At 38.5% G+C, this 25,190-nt stretch overlaps 1 protein-coding gene across 1 annotated transcript; it reads right to left on the reverse strand.

Moving 5' to 3' along the window:
- Positions 1–3,795: 3,795 nt before the first annotated feature.
- LOC134679079 (cytosolic non-specific dipeptidase) lies at positions 3,796–21,470 on the reverse strand. Its single transcript, XM_063537925.1, has 9 exons — positions 21,058–21,470; positions 20,545–20,742; positions 19,604–19,865; positions 9,913–10,060; positions 8,926–9,026; positions 8,220–8,350; positions 5,666–5,788; positions 4,948–5,106; positions 3,796–4,105 (listed from the first exon to the last, which is right to left on the reverse strand). The coding sequence occupies exons 1-9, from the start codon at positions 21,466–21,468 to the stop codon at positions 4,055–4,057; spliced, it is 1,584 nt and encodes a 527-aa protein (XP_063393995.1). The 5' UTR covers positions 21,469–21,470; the 3' UTR covers positions 3,796–4,054.
- Between the last annotated feature and the right edge of the window lie 3,720 nt (positions 21,471–25,190).

Below are 25,190 nucleotides of genomic sequence, written 5' to 3' on the forward strand. Positions count from 1 at the left end.
GGATATTTTCCTTTTATATTTATTTTTCAATAGCTTTATTTTGCTGGTAGGTTTTCTAACCATTCGCATACCTAATTTGGATAACTTTTCTTATTTTAATATGAATCAATATCGTACAATAAAAATATGTCGGTTCTGATGCACTATTTTGGTCGCAGTTCACCTAACACAACTATTGATTAGTGTATTATCCTAAACTCGCTTCGCTCGTCGTCGCACCTATCTACATTTAGGCTCTGTCAAATGACACTCTTCCGAGAGTTATACAAATGAAATAAATATAGTGGGAAAATATGCGAATTGTTTAGAAATACTTTCTGGAACATGCTTTGTCGAAAATGTGGCCAGAGAAATTAAAGGGCAACAATGTTCCGATATTGACCCTGTCGTACAAAAATAGTTAACAGTACCTTTAGTAAAAAGTCAAAACTTTCAGACGCGGCCAAAAAACTCAATTGTGTTAGGTAGGAAAGTACTTTATTCATTTTGAGGAGGCATAATGACACAAACAAGCTTCATGGTGCCAAGAAAAGCATAAAACTGGGTCGCTTTTGAAAGGTAGTCAGATCGATTGAAATTGAATACAAATTTCACCTGAGGTCATCGAACGGGCGGATTGATAATGTGTTATTACAAAGGATGCTGCGGATTATGCCGCGCTCTCATTCGCGCCGGACACTACAAGACAGGCCAGCATGATATCGTTATTGATAAACAACAGTTACTTACAGACCCCATTCATTACCCTACATATTCTACATAGTACCTAACTTCACGTCGCGGCTGATCGAGATCGATTAGGACATTTGTCCTAATTATGCAGGTTTTTAAAACCATTGTTTGGAAAGCGTATCTCATTTGTTGTGGCAGTTTATTTTTCAATTTAAGTAATAAACAAAACATGCAAAATCGACATTCGGTTTTTTTGCAAACCAAAAATGATTCTTTTTTAAATACCCTGCGGCTCAAATAAATAGGGTAGAGTAGAGTTAAAGGTAACTTTGCTGCGAGTTTTTTTTAGCACAGACTTGCAAGTGCCATTTAAACGTCATAATTTCAGAAACGTTTTCTTTTTCAATTTTATCACTTTCACATCTGTGTTATAAAAATCGCTGCAATGTTATCTTGGTCTGACACTACTTACCTAATTTTAGATTTTCTTTCAGTCATAAAGCACTATATAGCATTCTGTTCTACAGGTTTGATGTAGAGTATCTGTAGTCTATAATCATTGCTGTAATGAACATAGGTACTTACCCCAATTTTTTTCATACATTTAGTTAGAGGTCCTCAGATGAATGTATTTTTTTAATATTTTAATTTGTTTGCTGCAAGTAAGCATACGTATAATGAATTAGATTATTAGATGAATAAGGTACAAGTATCACATAAGGTGTATTCGGGTAATACCGAATGTCGGATAATTCCGAAATTCAGATGAAAATCACCCTTAATTCCATCATAATAAAAGTCTCTTTTCGGAATTATCCGACAGTTTACGACATTCGGAATTACCCGAGTAAACCTTACGCTTTTTTTAAAATACAATACATAGTTAACTGGTTTTTTTTTCAATGTATTGTATATTCAATTCATAAAATATATAAAAAGGCGTTCTCTACCTTATAAACATTTGACTGCAGCGATACGAAGTACGAGGGGCATGCCAAAAGAATTTAGATTTGCAACCCTAGCCAACGATACTTAAAGAACTCATCCGAAGGAGTAACGAGGTTTGAGACTTTACCGACGATAAGTCAGCCTGTCGCTTTGCTTCAACATACTACCTAGGCGGTCTTCTCATTGGATGCGGGATCGCTCGCCGCTCAAGTGAGTGAGTGTGATTACACTATATACGACCATAGCGCCGTCTCGGTCATACACCGGAGTGACGTGCGAAACCGCATCAGAGTGATAACCGCGTTAGTTATTGTAGCTGCGTCCAATTTGGTCTCCGTTTTCCTCGAGTTGAATTTCCACCGACCTCTGGCCCACTTTTCGCCTGTAGCTTTAGTAGATACCTACGAGTGCGCCGCCACAGTATTTCGCGCGCGAGATGACAGCCCGTCAGTCAAAAGTTCAAAATAGTTATTTGTTTTACAAGGGGGCAAAGTTGTTGTTTAACCGCTCGTGCGAATATTGATACCCGAGCAAGCGAAAGATTCCAAAACTGAACCACGAGCGTAGCGAGTGGTTAAAAAAATGGAATCTTGAGCGTTGCGAGGATTTCAAAGCACGAGGGTTAAACAAAATTTGTCACCACACCAACCCGAAGCAAATGTTAAATGTAAAATATCAAACAAAATCAAATCCAAATGAATGTTATTAAATATTTATCATCCAAAATCATCATTTAAAAGTCATTTCTACCAGCAAACAAGACAACAACTCAAAATTTGCATTTGATTACTTTGCCTCACATGTGAATAAAATGCAACTTTGCTATTAGTTTTTGAAGTACAAAGTAAGCCTTTCCGAGCTGGTGTGGTGAAAAAAAACTTGCTATAGCAATGCACTCGTGCTACGCCGTGCCTATTGTTTTAATTTGCGTTCTAACTTTTAACGTTTCTGCTCAAGTTTGAATATAACTTACAGAGAGTATTTTGGAACATGGAGTGAATTGTGACAGTGCAACGCTGCTATTCCACTGGTACGCTCAAGCTCTACAAAGGTACCTTTAAGAGAGTGTATTTAAACCCCTGACTGACTTCGCTTGCTAATGTTGTGTCATGAACGTTCTACTTATCACTTTGCGGAATGATCCCATTTAACCATTTGACATGCCTTTCTAGTCATTCGATTTCGAATCGTAATTCTTATAGTAGAGTTGCGTTTTTGTTTTAAATATGATCGGCTGATGGCAATGGCAAGTATGTTGCCGCTACGGACTAAAAGGTTAAATGATTTTGACTTATTATTTTCCATATACCGGGTGCGGCCTGTAATAGAGCAAAAAATTTAACTGTAGGCTGTACTCCTCATACTGACCATCATTTGTTCAGCGACTTTTAAAAATAACTTGTGGTTTGATTTTTAATACACTTTAAATTTTTTATTCTTTTAATTCTAAGACGCAATGTATTGCGAATTTTGTTATGTTTAAGGCGTGACAAGCAACGTCAATCACAATGATATGGCGTGGCGATGGCGTCCATTGAAGATAATATTTATTTTGTATGAAAAATAGGGAGTCTAAATACTTCATAATTTTTAAAAGTTGTTGAACAAAAGTGTCACCGTTTGAGGAGTACAATCTATGTTTTAATTATTTGCTCATGTTACAGGCCACACCCGGTATATTTGGCACACAGCTTTGAACATTAGTAATATTATCCAGTACACAGTATTTTCCGGCTATAAAAATATGTGATTGGTCAATAAAAGTTTTGATTGATTAAAATAACAATGTCAAACCTCATGCACGTCATTACAATATTTGGCGACGTCAAACTGCGCACCGTACAGTTTAAGTCACTCGCGACACAAATATACACGTGAGGTCATTTTTTTAAACTCCAGTTAGACTTCTATTAATCTATTCGTTGTTACTAACACACCGGGCCGTCGAGACAACCGTATTGTCATTTAGATTAATGTGGTTCTCTATGTATTCATACTACGTAAGTACATAGGCACATACTTTCATTCTCAAACAACTATAACAAATGAATTCTTACTTACGTAAAAACTAAATATTCTGAATATAAGTAGATATTTTTATAAATATTTATATTATACCTACTATTTAAGTAGTGTTTGCACAAAATACATATTGCACGAAGAATAAAAATAAACTTATTATTTTCAAATAATGTATTAAAAAACTTACTCCTAATAAATCTAAACTAACAATATGACTCATAAATGTGTCACACTTTCAAAAACGATATACATATACTGTAGGTAAAATATAATACAGTAAAAGCGATTATTTATTATGCTAAGGCACCATTATAATTTATTTATTATGCTATGTGTACGAATACAATATGTACTTTTATTATGCGAAATGAGATGCATTTTTGGTACTTGATGGCCGATAACCGTCGCTTCTTTACTTAGGGAGTTTGCCAACCTCGTGCAGGTAGGCGGCAAACAACTTGATCTGAAACCAAGAAAATGAACATGTCAAAATTATTTCCGTCTTATTTCTGACCACTCTGTCACGCTTGTATTTCCGTCATATATGAAAGAAATAAAAAGAGTCGCATGTCTTTCTGGCTGTAGATTATATGTTACATGAGAAAAATTAAAAACTAAATTTCATCACCTACAAAAAGCTACGCTCAGTCACATTTTTTGGGGACAAAAAAGAAGACAGCGAAAGAATTTTGAGTATTGATCAATGTTTACACTGGTCAGTGTAAAAATAAGTGCATTCCTGTTGTTAGGGAGGTATTGGGATTATATTGAGCAATTTTTACTATGGTGCCAACCCAAAATCGCGAAAAAGATTTTACCCTCCCATATAAAATGCACCAGTCAAAATGAATGCAACAGCTAAATTCTTTTATCGCGATTTCGAGGATGGTCCCATAGTAAACGTTGCTCAGCATAATCCCAAATCCATGGAGGACGCAACGGCAACAGGACTGCATTTATTTTTGACCATCCTGTATATGAACTCGCACGTAACACTATTGAATATGTTTAAACCATAGACTAGGAATCCTCTAGAGTCTAGACCGAGTCTAAAGCAATTATTTCATGCAACCGATGATGCCAAAAATGCGGGAGTGCGCGGGACGATGTGAGCGAAGTCCCTTGCCGTGATTGGTCCGTTCGAAAACACGGACGTCACACAAAGACACTTTCGACTCGAACATGGAGTAAAATGACCGTATGCGTGGCAGAGGGGGTAGCGCGACTATGCTCAGTCTGGAAGATGTTTCGTCTGTGGTTTAAACAGGCCCTAACAGTGGGTGGATGCGTTGGGTGTGTACTCACGCCCTCGATGTAGTTCCTGCAGTTGATCTTCTCGTTCTGCGAGTGCGCCATGTCGTCGCCGGCGCCCATTGGCAGCAGCAGGACGTTGCGCCCGCTCGCCTCCTGCAGCGTGATCGTCACCGGGATGGACCCGCCCTCGCGCGACATGTCCGGCTCAGTCTGACAATCAAAAACTATCATTATCGTAAAAGTGTAAAACCTTGCCCTTTAACATAACTTTGCCCACCGCGTCACAGTTTAGTAAAAGCGAAATAACTTAAAAGTAGTTACAGATACACTTTAAGTTTTACCGTATAGTACTCTACTATCAAAAGGAGCAGCGCGTGATCCAACTAAGGTACTAATGTATGTATAATCTCTTAGCAAATGCCATGCAAACAGTGTTGGCCGAAACGTAATGCAATTGAAAATGTTGGCCATTAACCATTATAAGTTGAATCGTAAACTGTAATCGTCCGTTACGGTTTAAGGTTCAATTTAAAATGCTTAACCGCCAACATTTTAAATTGCATTACCGTTTCAGCCAACACTGCATGCAAAGTTAGTTTGATCCGCTCCAGCTGGCTGCTGGCAAAATTCTATCTAACGTACGATTTATAGCGACCGTCCGCATTGGAGCATGCCACCTACGCTTAAAACTCGTGCTGCCCCCTACAGTTCATGCACGCTCTCTATACTATATGTATACGTATGTACATATTATAGTAGTGTGTTGTACCTGGTAGATGAGCCTGGTGGCGCGCGCGGCGGCCTGGTAGTGCGGGTGGTGCGGGTCCTCGGTCCACGCGCGCCCGCTCTGCGCGGATATCTTCATCGTGTTCGGCGAGCCGCGCTCGGCCCACTGAAAGTACCAACAATACCTTACAAATGAGTTCGCGAAGCCCTAAATTTACTATATTTTATTCAACTAACCGTGTTAATTACTATGGATGGGTAAATATTAAACTAGCAACACTTCCTGGCGTTCAACTGGGCTCTAATTTAATACCTTTAAACGAGCAATTCTTGTATATTAATTTATTTATATATAATACTTTTAAACGACACGGCTACGCCATAATAGACGCTTGCAACGACAATAATGTTACGATTTATAGGCTTCCGTACCTCAGAAGGAAAAACGGAACCCTTATAGAATCACTCGTGCGTCTGTCTGTCTGTCTGCACGAGCAATTCTTTTATGTTTATTTATATACATGTATATTTCGGAGATCTCGGAAACGGCTCTAACGATTTCGATAAAATTTGCTATATGGGGGTTTTCGGGGGCGAAAAATCAATCTAGCTAGGTCCTATCTCTGAGAAAACGCGCATTTTCAAGTTTTTATATGTTTTCCGAGCAAAGGTCGGTCTCCCACATATTTTATAGTTATAAGATGTATCTTACTATGTTCAGTCAGCAGCAGAAGTCGTTATACACTTCAGGTGCTCAAAGAGAGGTAAGCGTTTAAACTGTCAAAAAGTTGTTGACTGTCATGGCAGCATTTACTTGTGAGCGCTCAACATATCACAAATATCTTAACAGACGCTATTCATTAATTTATACACTTACAACAAATCATTGATACCTTAGCTGTCAAAGAACCACTGGTATCTAAGCGGTCAACGCGTCAAATATATCTGAACAATATGGAAAAATAGACGTTTAAAGCATACATGTATGGTCGTATATTGAATGAATAATAGCTATGCTAATTTCAGGTAAAGCGTTTTGACAATCATCGAAAGCAGTACAGTCTTGTCATCACATACATCTATCTCACGTTTTGCCCTTCAACCATTGACAGGCCTGTCAGTCAGCTCACTGCAAACTATTTCTTTTATTTATTTAATAGAATCATCAATACGAATGAGTACGTGACACATAGCGAAAGCTAACTGAAGCCGAATTTAGAGCCAATTGTCAAGGCACGTTGTGGTCTTGTTACTAAGCTAAGGCGTTTGCTTTTCAAAGCAGAGACCGCGGGTTCAAATCTCAGTCGGATGCACCTAGAGTTTACAGTTTTTTTTTTGGGTTTCATTTCTATTACGAGTATTACTTAATTTGTGGTTTTATATTAATTTTGCATAAGTTTATGTTTTTTGAAGATATGTCACATGTAGCGTATGTACGACTTTCTAACAGGACGTTGTAGGTTTGAACCCGCAGTGGACGTTCCTTAGATTACTCCTGTGCGGAATGCCATTTGATGTTTAACTGCTAGGTTATACTGGTTATACTAACAATAAGTTCAAAGATATACAGTACGTATCAGAACGAAAGGCCGAGAAAGAGACCCATTAATGTTCAGGTCACACTGAACAACTTCCACCACGCGACCAACCCCGAAAACGCGGAAAAATAATTGGAAGTTTCATACATTTTGCTGGTCTGATGTTGACATTTTCTATGGGAGAATAATTTTTTTTCCGGGGTTTCGGGGTTGGTCCCATAGCAATAGCTGCTCAGCATACCCAAACATCAATGGGTCTCCCCCCCGGCCCCTCGATCCGATACATACCGTATATAACTCCGTATACTCTATCCTGTCTGCTAAGTTGTAAAAACAAAATTCGTCATTCCTATGGTCAACAGTTAGCATATTACGTAGGTATATATGCATGGCAGTGATGGTTTTATAGCATAGGTACATCTATAGAAGAGGAGGCACCGTTCTTGCGGATCATGAGTCCAACCAACAAAATAAAGAGAGGAGTCATAGTTGGATATGCCTGCCCGTGCTCCTCACGCGGGGCCACGGCTAGACTCTATTACAAAGCCATAAGGTTTAAATGTCAGATTGGGACAGTGAACGTTTAAGTTTCAATTATATTATTTTCTCCTTCGTTCTTTGATCGATGCGGAGCATCGTATTTTAGTACTATATACTATATTTTAGTACAATAAGCGGGCTAAATAAATATATCAACATATAATATGCTCTACGATTTGGAAGAACGGCCGCCTATGAGCACCCTAGCTGCTGACGTACGTGATTGGCAGTGCGTGTAGGTATTAATGACAGCAGCTTGAATTTGAGTGCTTAGTTACCACTGACATTCTAACCGTTATTGTCATTGTGATTAAATAAGGGTGTATGTGTTAAAGAAAAACTCAGAAGTTAAGATATATGTGACGAACTGAAAGCCTACGCTAAAATGACAACTTCGATGTCCTTATTTTTGTGACGATTGAAGTGTATATGTTTTCTTGGACACCTTGCCCGCTCAGGTATATCTGCTGCTGACTGTTCACTAAAATTCTTAAAGATGTTTAAAGTGATGGCACAAACCTTTTTGTGAATGTAATCAAACACGAGTTTCTCCACTTCCTCGGGCTCCTGGTTGGGCACTATCCTCAGCGAGAACTTTCCAATCACCTTCCCCGGGATCACCGTCTTGGCGCCTGGCTGGAATGCAGCTCCTGAAAATAAAGTTTTTGGTACAAGCTTTTATCGCTGACTGTACTTTTCTTACCACAGGTAACTAATACACATGGAGACAATTCTACAAACCCCAAACGCAATTAGGTTGCGTTCTTTCATCTCAGAGTTCCTATGGCCACCTCCTGTCATCAGATCAGCTCGATGGTACCATAATATTGCATTGTCAACGACTTACATACGTATGCAAATTTTCAGCTCTATCGGTAATGGGAGAGTGGGTCAAATTTAGCTTCCAAGATACTGCATACATACTGTCTCGAATTTAAAAGATACAAATGTATTTTCGCGACGCGCACGGTAACAGTTTAATAGAACCTTCATTCTCGTACAAACTAAGAAGGTACATGATGGCGGATTTTACATATGGGGATAGGGGGTTGCGTTAAAATCACGAAATATCACCAAGATGGGCAAAAATAGGCCCAATATGATCAAATTATTTCTGGACGATCCCTAATAACTAAGCGTGGCGATCAAATGGTTAACTGGCAATTCCTAAGCCCTGCAAGGACCACAAATGGTAATTCAAACATGTTACTATTAGTGCAAGTACCTTCAATTCCGTGCAACGACAAGGTCGGGTACCTCCACCGGTGCATAAGGAGCTGTTCTTTGACACCGTTGTGCGCCAGTTTTGGGGTTCCGATCGTGCTCCTGTAAAATTAAACGTTGTTTACAATCCCATAACGAAATCAAACAATAATTGACAACTAGTATTCTTAGAAAGTAACCCTCGTTTTGCGTTGCCTTAGCCGGGTAAAAACACTTTTACTTGTCTTCAATAATGAACCCGGTTTCTGATCCAATAGCGATATTTAATAATAGTTTAAATTCAGCTTCTATAATACAGACAAGACCAAGGGGAAAAACCATAATAGTTCATTTTTACTATTTTTAGGGTTCCGTACCTCAAAAGGAAAAACGGAACCCTTATAGGATCACTCGTGCGTCTGTCTGTCTGGCCGTCTGTCACAGCCTATTTTCTCGGAAACTACTGGACCAATTAAGCTGAAATTGGTACACATATGTAAATTAGTGACCCAAAGGTGGACATATTTTTTTTATAATTTTAAAATACATAGGTTCCAAATTATTTAAGAAAAGAGTAAAATACACAAAATAGTTCTTTACCTATAGATGACAGGAAAACCTATTAGAAATGTGCAGTCAAGCGTGAGTCGGACTTATGTACGGAACCCTAGAAACGCGAGACCGACTCGCACTTGGCCGGTTTTTTTCTATCCTTAAAGTTCTTCTATGTAAACAGACTAATTTCAACTTTCATTTTCAATTAAACTTTAAAAATTTATCTTAAAATATCGTAAAATGGACGCTCAGTATTTTCCAATAGACACTACTAATATGCTTTACATTAGCAAACTTTCTTTTATCTCCTCGCTTCCCGCCGACGTGTCAGATATCGGGTCAGCAAAGTTTCTGCTTGTTTAAAATTAAAATTAGCAAAGAACATCAAAATTCAATTAAAAATTAAAAAGGTCGAGGTTACTTTTTGACTAGCAAATCAACCCGTGCAAATTACCTGTATGCCTCAGGATCGAAATCAATGGAAGTGTATAGTTTCTTTTCGGCTTCCGTCAACGGAGCGACAGATTTGTAGATGTCCGTGACTAGGATTTTGCCGTCCTTGTCCACCAACTGGTCCATCAGGTAAATGAGATCAGACATGGCTGAAATACAATTCTTGGGTTCATAAGAAAGTACATATTACGAGTACATTGCACTAGAATTTTATCATTACGACCCTTGTGCGATCTGAAAACCTTAGAGCATTTGGTAACAGTGTTGGCAAAAAATCAATTCGAATTGACGATTGACGATTGAGGATTGACCGATCAATCCGAATTGACGATTGACGATTGACGAAACTAATTCTAAATCTACTGATTGAGGATTGACGATTACTAATCGTTAATTCGAATTGATCGGTCAATCCTCAATCCTCAATCGTCAATTCGGATTGACGATTACTTTGTATGTACCTACCTAATGTCCTTTTTATTTAGGCCATTTTTCGAAACTAGCCAAATACGTTCAAAAGCGGTGTCTGAGTTTACCAAAGGTTCCGAAACATGTTTCCGACGGCAATATGAAGGATGTCCTTTTTGGAACATTTTCGGGACTTTCCTTGAAATTAACCAATAGCGTTCAAAATCGATATCTGAGGTGCCCAAAGGTTTCAAAAGTTGTTTCCGAGGGAAATATTGAGAGATGCCCTTTTTTGGGACATTTCTAGAAATTACCGGATTGCGTTTAAAATCGATATCTGAGGTAACCAGAGGTTTCTAAAGATCTTTTCAACTGAAATATTGAAAGGTGTCCTGTTTTGGGACATTGTAGTGACATTCTTTGAAAGTGACTGCTTGCATTCAAAATCGATATCTGAGGTGCAAAACATGGTTTCAACGGCAATATTTAGATTCTACACTTTAGCCGCGTACTTACTTTACTACCTGCATTACGCCACCCTGCTGATAACAAGATGCGTTCTAAAAACGTACGAGTGCGAAAGAGATAGCATGATTCTAATCCTGTTATTGTTCTAGTGGTGTCCAGTTTGAGTCCAGTAGAGATAAGACATTCGGTCTTCAACCCTTGTTGTTTGTTGGTGTGTGACTGTGTGTATTTGTTTTAAATTGGACTGTGGATTTTCTTTTGGCGTTGGCTTGTTATACGGACTTTTGGATTTACTTCTGGACTGTTTCATACGATTAACTTGGCGTGACTTTGAGGATTGGACATCGCAGTTGTTCTTACGGTAAGTAACATTTACCAACTATTATTTGTCGTAAAGGTTAACATTGAATATCTATAGGTAATTTTTTTTATTCTAGAACAATGTTATGTGGGTTTAAAAATTTCACTTTGTTATTTTCGTGTGCAAGATTAATGGATAAAAATAATTATGAGAATACATCTGTAAGATAACTTCTATACGATATTATAATTATGTCTAAATCAATAAAAAAATATCATATTTCGGGCTCCCTTCGATTTCATTTGATGCTTGTTATGTTTTTATGACAGATTGTTATTGTGAGATAAATGAATAAATAATATCCATAATAACAAGTAAAGTTCAATATATAAAGCCTTGCCAGTATTACTGAATACCGGGGGATATCCCGATACTTACTGTAATACTCGAATACTCGCAAGGCATTCAATAAAAATAAATCATTCTTTTGGGCAACCTTTGGGCACCTCAGATATAAATTTTGAACGCAATCGGTTGGTTTCAAGAAATGTCCCATAAATGTCCAAAAAAAAATAAACTACGTCTGTTATGCCGTCAGAAACATGTTACCTACCATGTGAACCTTTGGAAATCTCAGATATCGTTTTAAAGTGCCAACGAATAATTAAAAAAAATGTCCCGAAATGGAAGGGACATCTTTCGGGACTAGACGTGTGCGCCGATTAAAAAATGATCGGCGGCGGCGTTTGCCAAAAAATCGGCGGCGGCGGCGTGTTTTCGGCGTGAAATCGGCGTGACCTTGACTTTCAAGTTTCTTAAGAAAAATCATTAATTTGTTGTTTTTCTTGAAAATTTGATCAATGCAGGTTGCTGGTCAATAAACTATGTATAGTTATATATGCTGTGAGTAAAATAAATGGTTTGTAAATGAATATAGGATAGGTGTAATAACTTGATTTCCATAGTAACTGGCTTTCATTAAGAGGTTTCCTGCTCCCAATGACCTTCGATCCAATCTGTAACTCTCCGTTTTCTCAAGTTTTCCATGGCTTATCCTATTAAAAATGACGTACTTTTTACTTTAACAAAACAGAACTTCATACATCCTTGACATTTGCTAGACATAGTACACTGCTATGGCTTCTTTTTAATGGTTTTCTTGTCATACAAGCACCAGGCTCACTGAGACGTATCTTCTTTCTCGTTTCCTCATTGCTGAGGCTCGCGACCACATGTAATTTGTCTCCATTTCATGCAGTCATAAGCCGTATGGACTGCACGGTGCAGACTGCCGCAAGTCGACCTCTTCATAGCGTTCGACCATCTCACACATGCTCCAACTGGAGCACGTTTGCCATTCATTCGGCTTAAATTAATGTGTTTCTCCACATCATGCGTTGGATAATATATCCGAAGAAGCTAAGGGCTCTCCCATGGCATGTTTGGAATAGATGAGTGGCGATATAGAGCTCTTTCAGAATGGAGAAGTTTGTTCTTTTAGCTGTTCAAGGTATAAGCAGCACTAGCAGCAGTCTTCTTTCGTTCGTTAACAGTTGATGGTGAATGCTTAGGGTTACTCAGTTACTTTAACTGGCTATTCAGGTTCATTTAATTAATGATTGATGTATATTTGACAACTGTAACATAAATAATACAAAAAATCTATATTGTAATCCAAAAACCAACTCAGAATAGCTAATTAACAACACTCAAGGTCACGCCGATTTCACGCCGATCATTTATCGGCGGCGGCGGCGTGGTCAAAAAGCCCGGCGGCGGCGGCGCGCCGGCGCGGCGCACACGTCTATTCGGGACCTATGGTCGACATCGATTACGAATATGAACGTAATCGGCCAATTTCGAAAAATGTCCCAAAAAGGGACATCAGTCAATACTGACATCAGGAACATGTTTTCGAACCTCTGGGAACCTCAGATATCGACTTTAAGTCCAGTAAGTAAGTCCCAAAAAAGGACACCTTTGAAAAGTAATCTTAGGGACTATGGTTAATCTAGATTGAGAATTGATTTAATCCGAATTGAGGATTGATGCGTTAATTCCGATTGATTCAATCGGATTGACGCGTCAATCTGAATTGAATCAATTCGAATTGATCAATCCGGATTGATCAATTCGGATTGACGCGTCAATTCGATTGATCAATCCGGATTGATTTAGTTCAGATTGATGCCAACACTGCTGGAGACGTTATGGCTGTCATTTTCAGCACGAAACAGACTGGCGATTTTTGCGGGGGAGGGGACGTCATTCAATATATTGCTATTAGGGATTGCAATCCGGTCCGGCGGATCCGGTAATCCGGCCGGATCCGGCACATTTTTTATGATACCGGATCCGGCAAATTTCACCGGATCCGGTCCCGGATCCGGTAAAGTGAAATAAAGCGCTGAAATATAAAATAACAGCTTAAAACACTGCTAAAATTTAAAAGTTCTCGCCAGTATTCGAATTTTCTCGCTCGCAAACAGCAACACAACAACTTGTTTGTTAGTTGACGCCAGTCTTCTAGCCGACGAAATATGTGTCGTGAGATTTCCGTGCACCGTAAGTACTGGATTGGTTTATATTCAATTTATTGTGTTGTTACATTGTAATTTAATGCACATGTTCTTTCGTTTTATTTTGTACAAACCATTTTAGCCCACTTATAATAAGTGTTACCTGCATTTAAAATATAATGAATAAATATTTATAAAATTAAATAGAGAAATATATGTTGACTTTTGACGACCGGTCTGACCTAGCCAGTGGGTAGTGATCCTGCCTGTGGAGCCGCGATCCTGGGTTTTCGAATCCCGGTAAGGACAATTATTTGTGTGATGAACACAGATATTTGTTCCTGAGTCATGGTTGCTTTCTATGTATTTAATTTTAAGTATTTGTATATTATATATCGTTGTCTGAGTACCAACAACACAAGCTTTCTTGAGTTTACCGTGGGGCTTAGTCGACTTGTGTAAAAATGTTCTATAATATTTATTTTATTTTTATTCATCATTTCTCTTAGGCTAGGGTTTTTATAATATGAATATAAAAGTAAAACATAAAAACACTTACAAAACAACAAAAAATACATATAAACACATTATAAAAAACCTAACCTAGGGTGCCGCCAGCAGCGGGGCAAGGCCCAAGCTACCGGTGGTCAGGGCTGCAGAGAGAGGAACCGACGTACTATCCGCGCCGTGTCCAAGATCACCGCCTTCTGCATCTGTCCCTTGATCCAACCACCTAGCGAGAGTCTCTCGAGATGTTGGTCGAGACTCTTCGCTATTAAACCGTTCACTGAAACGACTATCGGGACAATGATCGTCGAATCAACATCCCACATGGCGGTTATCTCGTGAGCCAAGTCTAGGTACTTACTGGACTTGTCCTTCTCGGCCTTCACGAGATTCTCATCATGGGGGATGGTGATGTCAACGAGCACGGCCCGACGTTGCGGTCGATCTATTATCACAATATCAGGCTTATTGGCTACAATAGTCCTGTCAGTGATGATAGATCGATCCCAATAGAGCGTGGCACGACGATTCTCGAGAACAGGCGCAGGTGAGTACTTGTAGTACGGTACTTCGCGGTCCACAAGGCCATATAGAAGGGCAAGTTGCTGGTGAATAATCCTGGCTACGAGATTATGTCTGTGCAAGTACTCGCCGTTAGCAAGATGAGAACAACCGGAAATGATATGCCTGAGTGACTCTCCGGGACGGCGGCATGCCCGACAAATGTCGACCGTACCGTCCTTCAAGATATATTTCCGATAGTTGTTCGTCATCATCACTTCGTCTGCAATTGCACAGGCAAAACCCTCGGTTTCTCCGAAGAGGTCCCCGAATCGTAACCAGTTCACCGACGCGAGCAGGTCCACATCGGGTCCCGTGAGGGCCTTGTAGAACCGCCCGTGTAGCACCTTACTCTCCCATGCCGCCTTGCGATCCGCAGTACTTAGTACCACAGGTTTGCGCCAGTTCTCGTTTGCCAAGGAAAGCGGTGTGAGGTTCCCATCTACTGCCACCACATCACGATGCATCCCACACTCGTTGTTAAGGAAATAGTTCCTGAGATTGTACACCTCGCGGTTGTGGAGATCCTTGGCGTTTAGGAAGCCTCGGCCTCCACACTTCCGTGGGATGTACAATCTCATAACTGACGAGCGTGGGTGTAGCATGCGATGTGTGGTGAGCAGTGATCGGACCCTGCGATCCAGGGCGTCCAGCTCGGTCTGAGTCCACCTTAGTATGCCAAAGGAGTATGTGAGTAGGGGCATTACCCAGGCGTTGAAGGCGCGCACTTTGTTGCCTCCTGACAAAAGACTGTTAAGGACTTTTGTGAGCCGACTGAAAAAGCGCTCCTTCACCGACCGTCTAATACCCTCGTCCTCAATACCCAACGACTGTGACATACCAACAGAGTTGGGCAAAATGTAATCGATTGACGATTAACGATTAAAATTAACCGACTTAATCGCGAGCAACGATTAAAAGTGACGATTAATTAATTTTAGTCGAAAAGCTCCGACTAATATTGTCACGATTAAATTAATCGTCGACTAATTACCGGCGATTAATTTTTTTAATCGATTAATTAGTTCGATTAATTTTCTCTCGATTAATTTTAGCAATACATATGGTCTTTTTAACCGACTTAAAAAAAAAGGACGAGGTGCCTAATTCGTCTGAAACATTTATAAATAATATAAGTAACAGACGAATTTTTATGTATGTTCACTTGGAGACTATTAATTTCGACCGTCTTCGATAGGATAGTATCCGTTCGATGTAAGTAGTAAGTAACTACTGCATTGACAAGTTGAAACCTTATAGAAAACAACTGATAAGAGGTAAGTAATGTGTTTGCTCTTTCATACACATACGTCGTTCTCTTTCTAATTTTTATACCTGCGCTACAAGCCCTAAACCCTTACCTAGAGATGCCGCGCTAAGTTATCCGCATTATTATAGTAACCAATGTAACCATCTTATACTATTGAAGCACATTTATAACACTGGAATGGTTTTTAATGTGTACGCAAGAAGTTTTGATTTTTAGTTACATACAAAAATGACCACCAGTGTCCTGTCTACTTTCAATCGAGAGTTAATCGAGAAATTTAATCGATTAATATTAAGATTAATTCAATTTCAATCGTATGTTAGGTCGACTAAATTAATCGCGATTAAATTAATCGCCGATTAATTTTGACAATTAACTTTTTTAATCGATTGATTAGTCGATTAAAAAGTTAATCGATTAATGCCCATCTCTGCATACCAAGGTATTTATAGGTTTCTGATTCAGAGATAGATCTGAAAGACATTGTCTCAGACAGTTGTAAATTTGTTGAATTTTCCCCCGCTGTACATGCAGAGCACCTTTTTGTTGGAAATGTGGGATGGGCTATAGATATTTTAAGAGAAATAGAAGATTTTATTTGTGGTTAAGTAATGAAAACGTTGATTTTTCAAACTTAAAACAGCTGTCATCGAATTAAACTGTTGTGAGACATACTAACATTGAATAATTTACGGTTTAGACTCACTTGTTTTTAGTCACTCGCGCGACATGTTTCGGAGAGCCTAGGTCTCCTGTTAAGACACCCGTTTTATTAATCCATTAAAAAATATCCTTAACTTCGCATATAACGCTAAAAACATGATAAAATACGTGACTTGATGAATTTTTTTATCCGCAATACCAATCCGGCCGGATCCGGCCGGATCCGCCGGTTGAGGCCAAAATCCGGTCGGATCCGGCCGGATTCAAAACCAGTCCGGTTTGCAATCCCTAATTGCTATTTCTACATGATTAGTATAGTATAGTACATGATTAGCCATGTCAGTCCATACAAAAGTTTGCACAATTGTGCAAGTTTTGCGGCAGAGGGGTAAGCTCTTAAGGCTACTCCAGCTATTAAATGCTCTAAGCTGAAAACATACAACTTTTAAGGTTCCCTTGATGTAAATAAACGACACCATAATACATGGGGATATAAGGTTTAAAGTACACATAACATCACATCGATTTCTTAGATGTCTCTTCAACATCTGTTTTACTGGTTTTGTATCTACTATAATTGTACAAAATAATCTAGAACAAGCTAAGAGCAGTATTTTACATGGAGCTACGATATATGATTTTTCTAATCTTTAAGACAGATTAATCGTGTTTTGTTGTTAACTTTAAAATAGTTACTTTGATTGAGTTAGAGATAACATTATTGCACATTATACATATAAATCATGGCCAGTTTTATTGTTCTCGTGACAATAACGTAATAAATGGGTGAACATTGTACACCTACATAAATCTAAGTACCTAGAAACAATGAATGCAAAACGAGATACTTATCGGATTAGCTTCTAGCGATAGGCACACGTGGTTACGATCGCGATATGCGGCTGATGGAATGTTTGTCGAGTTCGATAAACAAGTAGGCAAATAAGTAATTAGATAGCAATGTTTGATCTGACGATAAGTAAGTACAGGCCTACGTCAAATTTCATGTAGTAGAGTTGATAATAGTTTTTTGTACAACAAGAGATCAAAGTTTGATATTTCTTCGAGTGCTTATTTTGAGTCCCGTGCAAGCGAAAGATTCTATAATCTTGAGCGTAGTAAGGGATTCAAAAGCGCACGAGATGTAAATAACTTTGATCTCGTGTAGTACACAAAATTTTTCACCCTAAGCAGTAAGAACATACCTAGAGGGACAGAGATAATAGAACCCAAGTATATCGGAGTTGTATTAGACCCCGCATGTTGAAATGACATTTGATTATAAAGGTCACTTGAATGTCATTTTGTCTCACTCAGTGAGCAAAATGCGATTTTGCTCACGTGAGACAAAATGACTCAGTGAGCAAAATCGCATTTTGCTTTACAATCCAGATTAAAACATATTAATATTGATACACCTTTTTATTAACGTTCCATGGAGTATAAAAAAGAGGTTATATTTTACGCGTTTATGCAAATACTCACTATGTACTTTGAAGAAAACTCGTACCTTGTTTTGTCAATCAAAAGTAAAATGCAGTATCTATGTATGTGATACATACAGGGTTACTGCCTTTCAACTTTAAGAAGCAGTGTGACATACTTATTCTTTTTCATAATATTTTTTCAAAGTAGTGCTGAAATATAAGTTCTATGTGGCCAAAGTCGCGGACAAAGGTTGGTATTCAACAATTTGCAGCACTTCTTCTTCTTCTTTATTCCTTGCAGAGGTGTTACGCGCATGTAACACCTCTGAAGTTGCAGGCGTCCATAGGCTACGGTGACTGCTTACCATCAGGCAGGCCGTATGCTTGTTTGCCACCGATGTGGTATAAAAAAAACTTCTGGAATTTTCTGATTGTCACAATGACCATGCATGCCCATACTTGCTTACGAGCCACAAATGCCACAATACTGACAATTGAGTCATTACTCAGAAATGATCTGTTATATTTATTGCTTCATACTTAAGCCACATGTACTTAGGTACACTTTTTCTTATAAATTATTATATTTTAAATAAGGAAATCGGCCGATCTTATTTTTTCTAACATAAGAGGGAGAGGGGCTCAATAACTGTCGAATTTAGTTTGCGTATGTGTCGCAGTCGGATCGTATAATCCGCCGTATTACATTACGGCTAGCCGTTTTCAAAAACAGGGGCGTTTTGAAATGCGGCGGTTTAACGATTAGCCGTATTGAATGCGGCTGAATGAGAATCCGCCGGAATGTATTCGGCGCCATACGTTCTTCAACACGGCTAGCCGTAATGTAATACAGCGAGTTATTAGCCGCCGCTTTGACAGTTTTTAGTTCCCGTTTTTAACACTCGTGGCGCTGCCTGACAAACGCTGGGGTGTCCATCAAATCTGGAGTTTGTCGGACTGTTTCTTTTGAAAAAAAAATTTCCTTCGCAACTTAACTAGACGGAGCCCGGTTCGTTAGTTAGGGAGGGAGGTCCGGGAGTTAGGTTCGTTAGGTAACTTCAGATGCCCGAAAGGCAAACCGCCCAGAAATAGGAGCCCCGCTTGCGGGGCTCCGTCTATTTAAGTTGTGAAGGAAATGTTTTGGAAAAGAAACACATGTAGTGCGGTGGGACCATGGTAGAAATAAATTAAATTGCAAACATTGTCAAACTCCGGTTACGTAGGCGACCGAAAGAACTGGTCACTCTACAATGTACGATGCGGCTAAACGTGGGCCGCCTTATTGAAGAACGTATCGCAGTGACAATCCGGCTAATCGTCGAACCGCCGCATTTCAAAACGCCCCTGTTTTTGAAAACGGCTAGCCGTAATGTAATACGGCGGATTATACGATCTGACTACGACATATACATAAACATACGCCATAATTGCCATCTTGCCTGAATTAAATAAATACATTACAATACAATAAAGACATAAACAAACAGCCTCACACCATTAACGCATAATAATAACATTAGTACATCAGTTAATGCTGTGCAAAGAGCACCTGGTGTAATTTTACATACCTTCATGTACAGTTCCACCATAAACACCACTGTGTAGATCCATTTTGGCACATTCAACTTCCAAGAAATAGTAGCTAATGCCACGGAGGCCGTACGTGATACACGGCTTGGTGGTCCCCAACCAGTAGTTATCAGATATGCATACATAGTCCACAGTGTCGAAGAAACCCTCAGGTTTTAGTTGCTCCGTTAAGAGAGCATCTAGACCTTCTGAGCCAGACTCTTCCATACATTCAAATACAAATTTCAAGTTCACTGGTAGCTGTAAAGGAAAAACATTTGCAGTATTAGAATTAGTTAACACATTATTATATGTACATTTGTACAAATCACTTCCAGTTAACCTTTGAGTAACTAGAGGAGAGTCAGTTACACAACATAAGAGTTGTTGGTGTATCCCCAATATCCCCATTTGCCCACTCCTTCTATACCTACATTGAGTACACAATTACATCCCATTGGAATATAGATATTGATAAATATCCCAGGCAGAGACTAATTGCTCACTCCACTATCATCACTTTCTCCTTTGATCCCGTCTTGTGCTCATTGGACAAGGACAGTAGGCTAACAACATAAGTATCATATAAGTAACAAACACTACTAGTAGCAAAAATACCTATTATTAAATATTTTTCAATATGTTGGCCCTAAATTTGGTGCTTTTGCAGCACACATTCTGACATTTAAAATAGAACTTGGGTAAAGCTTAAAATGTGATCCAACAAGGCAGCAGTGGTAGTCCATCAAACACATGATGGATACATATATGTTGTGTAAGACGGAGTACAGGAACAGAAGCTCATCTGAATCTAGCTCTAACTCACAACACTATTACAGATATCTTCAAAACTCAAGTTCTCAACCTGAACCGAACATGTAAATATCGACTTGTTAGTTGTTATGATATTACTAATTTGAGTAGATACATGCTATCTTACCTCCTCACCAACAGCCTTGTATGCATTAATTGCATGTAGCCATCCAAGCACTGGGCCTTTATCATCAGTTGAGCCACGGCCATACAGCTTGTCATTGCGTTCCACTAACTCGAATGGCTCAGTGTGCCAGCCGTCGGACTTTAAAGCAGGCTGCACATCTAAATGCCCGTAAATGCATATTGTGTTCTTCTTGGGGTCCTAGATGAGATAAAAGAAACAAAGCTATGAATGAAAATCCTTAAAATTGTATTCTTTAGAATGTAAAGGTTATGATAAACCAAATAGGGAGCTAAAAACAGTTTTTATGCTGTTGCAAGATGGAATTCTTTGTATGTATCGTATTACAAGCTCTTGACAATCAATCTCTCTAAATAGAAGCCATAAAAAAACATAAATGCAATAATGGTAACAATTGGTTCGAAATGAGTCCATAAAACAACTTTATCGCAATGTCGAAACACAATTACAACTTTCTGTCTATAAATTAATAAACTTGCTAATGAAATAACTTACGTTTCCCAAGACTCCAATTAGAACAGGGGGTAATTTAACTTCCTTCTGATCAATGGTCTGGAAGCCGACGTCTCTGAGCTCCGTGCGAGCGCCCACCTCTTGCAACTTATCCTGCATCCAGTGTACCATACGTACACAGTCATCCCGGTATTTTATATCACACGATACCGAAGGAATCGCAACCGCTTCTTTCAAAAGGTTCTTATAAGTGGTAACATTAGCATCTACATGCTTAAATATTGCTGGCAGAGTTTTTTCTGTTGCCATTGTTAAGGGAGACTTTAGAGATATAGAGTACTTTTGTCTTCGATAGCCCAACTGGCACTGATTAAATCTAACAAAAGCAATTGTCGGCAATTTATTATCAATGCAAACACGTACGGCTTTTGAAATAAAAGGAGAGAGAAACATGATTTAGAGCATTTCGAGATGACGTTGACGTTTACGTTCCGGTTCACAACTTTTATAATCAAACTAAAAACTGAAATAAAATATTTTATTTGGAAATCTTTTTTAGAAATAGCGGCAAATTGAAAAACTTTAAGCGCGAAGGATTTTGGTCCCATAGAAAGTTTGAATTTCGCGCCTTTTTTAAAGTTAAAGTTGTTTTACGGACTAGATCCACACTTGGGAACGAATCCGATGTCGGACCAATAGTCCATGGGCCAGCTGGTCAAATTTTTGAAAATGGTATAAATTGGGGGTACCAGGTTTCCTTTTCACAGCAGTTAGATAGGCTTATTATGATGTTAAAAAACCATGATTGCCATCTCAAAATGGTAGCTAACAAAAATGGCCGCCAATCCAAGATGGCGGATATTGAGTTTAAAACATCAACCGTAACTCGAGAAGTATTAGCACAGAATAAATAATAGTACTACCGTACAGAAAGGAAGCTTCCTACAAAACCGAAGTTTGACAGCGATTCAGGGTCGAATCATGCTATCCCTTTCTAATACATGGCACTATCCCTTTCGGCTAATTAGGGTTGTCAAAATTCAAGTGATTATCTTATCTGTGGTCGTGCACGCGCAGTGGTGCCAACCCTAATAATTGCTCGGAGCAATGCTGAGCCGAGCGGAGCCGAGTTTGGCCGAAGTCAGGAGCTTCGCACCCCTGGTATTAGTCCGATTTCATTGCAATTTTTTTTAAACAAAAGCTCTATATGAGAGCTTAAAATTATGTCTATATATTATATCGATGAAGTCAACCGTTAATTAGTAATTAAAGAAATATTGTAAATTTTCTAATTTCTTTGTGATACTTTTTTTTTAAATGATTTTTTACAAAATATCTCGTACATTACAAAAAAAGTTTTAAATGAGACAAAATAGTGTGTTAAATTAGCTGTAATTTGAAGTATAATTTGTATGGGATTGGTGACTGAATACACATGGAAACGTGAATTTAATTTTACTTCCCTTGAAATTCACCGTTGCAACGCGTTGACTAAATAACTGCGTACTTCTAACAAAAAGCTTCAGATATAAGTTGTAGAGTACAAAAATCATGTTTTTAGTATAGTTTAATAATAATAGCAATAATTTATAATAATAGTAAAATGATAGTAATAATGGTTTTCTTTTTTACAAGTAAAAACTACTTTAAACTCTCGCGTTTTGTATAAGTACCTACTTAATTAAATTTATTAATGTTCCTAACGGGTCTAAGGGAGTTAAATTTCATTATTCGCTGAAACGTCGGAAAAAGGTTTATTATTTTAATAGTGAAATTATATCGCGTTAGACCTGCGGCCTATTTTATAAAGCTACAAGTTACAATTTACAAGCGGAAGTCTCGTTCTAACACATAGGGTTAGAAAGGGACTTCCGCTTGTAAATTGTAACTTGTAGCTTTATAAAATAGGCCACTGTTAGTAAAATTAATTAGGTAAAAACTAGTATTCGATTGAAATAGTAATTTCTTCAGTGAACTGCGTACCTATAGAACAAAAAGCGTCAGATAGAAGTTGTAGAGAACAAAAATGATATTTTTAGTATATTTTAATAATTTATAATAATAGTAGCAGGGCTCGGAAACCGTTTTATTTTTCAAACCGGTTTCGTTCATAAACCCGAGAACGAAAAGGATTTCGTTTCGGTTACCAGTTAAAGAACTCTTCTATTGAGATACCGTTCGCCTTACGTTTTTGTAGAACTTAAAACCGATTAAATTAAAAATGTCGAAGTAACCTAGAAAATCTCTTTTACATATGACAACGAGGTTAACTGAGAGTCTCCGAAAGCCGACAGTAACCGTAACCGGTGTTATACTGTTCCCCGCGAACCATAAAATTCCGTTCCACTTCTTACCGGTTAGAAGTAGGTAATTATGTAGTTTGCCTTCCATGATGAATGATATAATTAGGTTTTAAAACGATATTAATAGGTATTTTAATACCGCTTCCGAGCCCTGAATAGTAGTATGATAGTAATATTGGTTTTGATTTGTTCCAAGTAAAAACTGGTATTTATTCGGTATAAATAGAAATGTCTTCAGTGAAAATGTGTTCGGCTACAAATAAAGTGAACTACTTTAGATATGTGTATAATATGTGGCGAGAGGCCCTAAAAGACGCACAATCTTGGGCATTGTTATTTAATGCAGCATTAATAAGGAGTTATTACTAAACGACGTGATATACGATTACCGGATGAATTGTTAGGTATATACTTACTTTGAAATATCACTGTCAATATAGAGTCTATTTCACCAACATCACGTCTTTAATAAAATTACAGACAAAAAGACTCCCTACGCTCGTGGTTTAAAAAATGGAATCTTGAGCGTAGCGAGGTTTTCACCACACCAACACGAGGAAAATACTAACTGTAAAATATCCAACAAAATCAAAGCGAATCGATTCAAAATGAATGTTATTGAATGTTTATCATTTAAAATAAAGTGTGGCGGCGGATCTGCTTCAGCTTCGCGTCAGTAGGTAACTGGCAGGAAGTTGCGCAGGATCGGGACAGGTGGCACGCTCTCGTTTCGGAGGCCAAGATTCTCTTTGGATCGCTGAGCCAAAATAGTTAGTTAAGTAGTTATCATTTAAAATCATCATTTAAAAGTCAATTCTACCAGCAAACTTAAGAAAACAACTCAAAATTTGCATTTGATTACTTTGCCTCACATGTGAATAAAATGCAACTATCGCATCAGTTTTGGAACAATCAAGAGAGTCTTTATCAGCTGATGTGGTGGAATAATATTGTATCTGCAGAAGCATGTTATCATAAACCCAAGAGTAAAATCTCTAAATTCTCTATTTACTTGCGAAACTTATTTCTTACTTAATAGAGGATGCCGTCAGCGTAAAAGATTCTCAAAGATTTTTTTTTTTAAATTTAAAAATATAACTTAAGTTAATAGTTTCATCCGGCACCTATATCACGTCGTTTAGTAATAGACTCTAGTGGACTCTAGACTGGTATACAATGGCGTCCAAGCTCTGAACCAGCTTGGAAGGCAAAACAGAGTGCAACTGGTATGGATCCCAGGGCACGAGGGATTCATAGGCAATGATTATGCAGATGAACTTACCAGAGCTGGATCTGTAAGTAACCTTATAGGTATATATATAGGTCCGGAACGATTCGTGGGGCTCTCACAGGGAACCATCATAACGGCTGTTAAAGACCATACTAAGATCAAATATCAGGAAGAATGGAACAGTCTGACGGGTCTAAAGCACGCAAAGCTCTTTATGCAAGGAGTAGACTCCGGTTGGAGCAAAAAGCTTTGGAAAATTAGCAAAAGACAACTGCAAATCATAACAAGGGTGTTTACTGGCCATTACGGGGTCAAAGGAATTCTGGACAAGATGGGACACTCTGACAACACTGATTGTCGTATGTGTGGCGTAGAGAGACAGTAAAACACCTAATTTGTGAATGTCACGCCCTCGCCAGACAAAGAATGAAGGACTTTGGAGCAGGATATCTGGAACCAAAGGTAAAGTCCTAAACGTAAACGCTAACCATGAGCTCCATCATCCGGCACATGGATATGGTGGGAAAAGCTCTTGAGTAGTTGACGAATCTTTTCTAGGGGGTAGTTGCGCAAAAGATCCCTAGGGGTCGAAGTGTATCCAAGCAAGGGCCCGAAAACAATAAGATAAGAATAGACTCGAA

This window comes from Cydia fagiglandana, chromosome Z, assembly GCF_963556715.1.
Source record: "Cydia fagiglandana chromosome Z, ilCydFagi1.1, whole genome shotgun sequence".
NCBI lineage: Eukaryota > Metazoa > Arthropoda > Insecta > Lepidoptera > Tortricidae > Cydia > Cydia fagiglandana.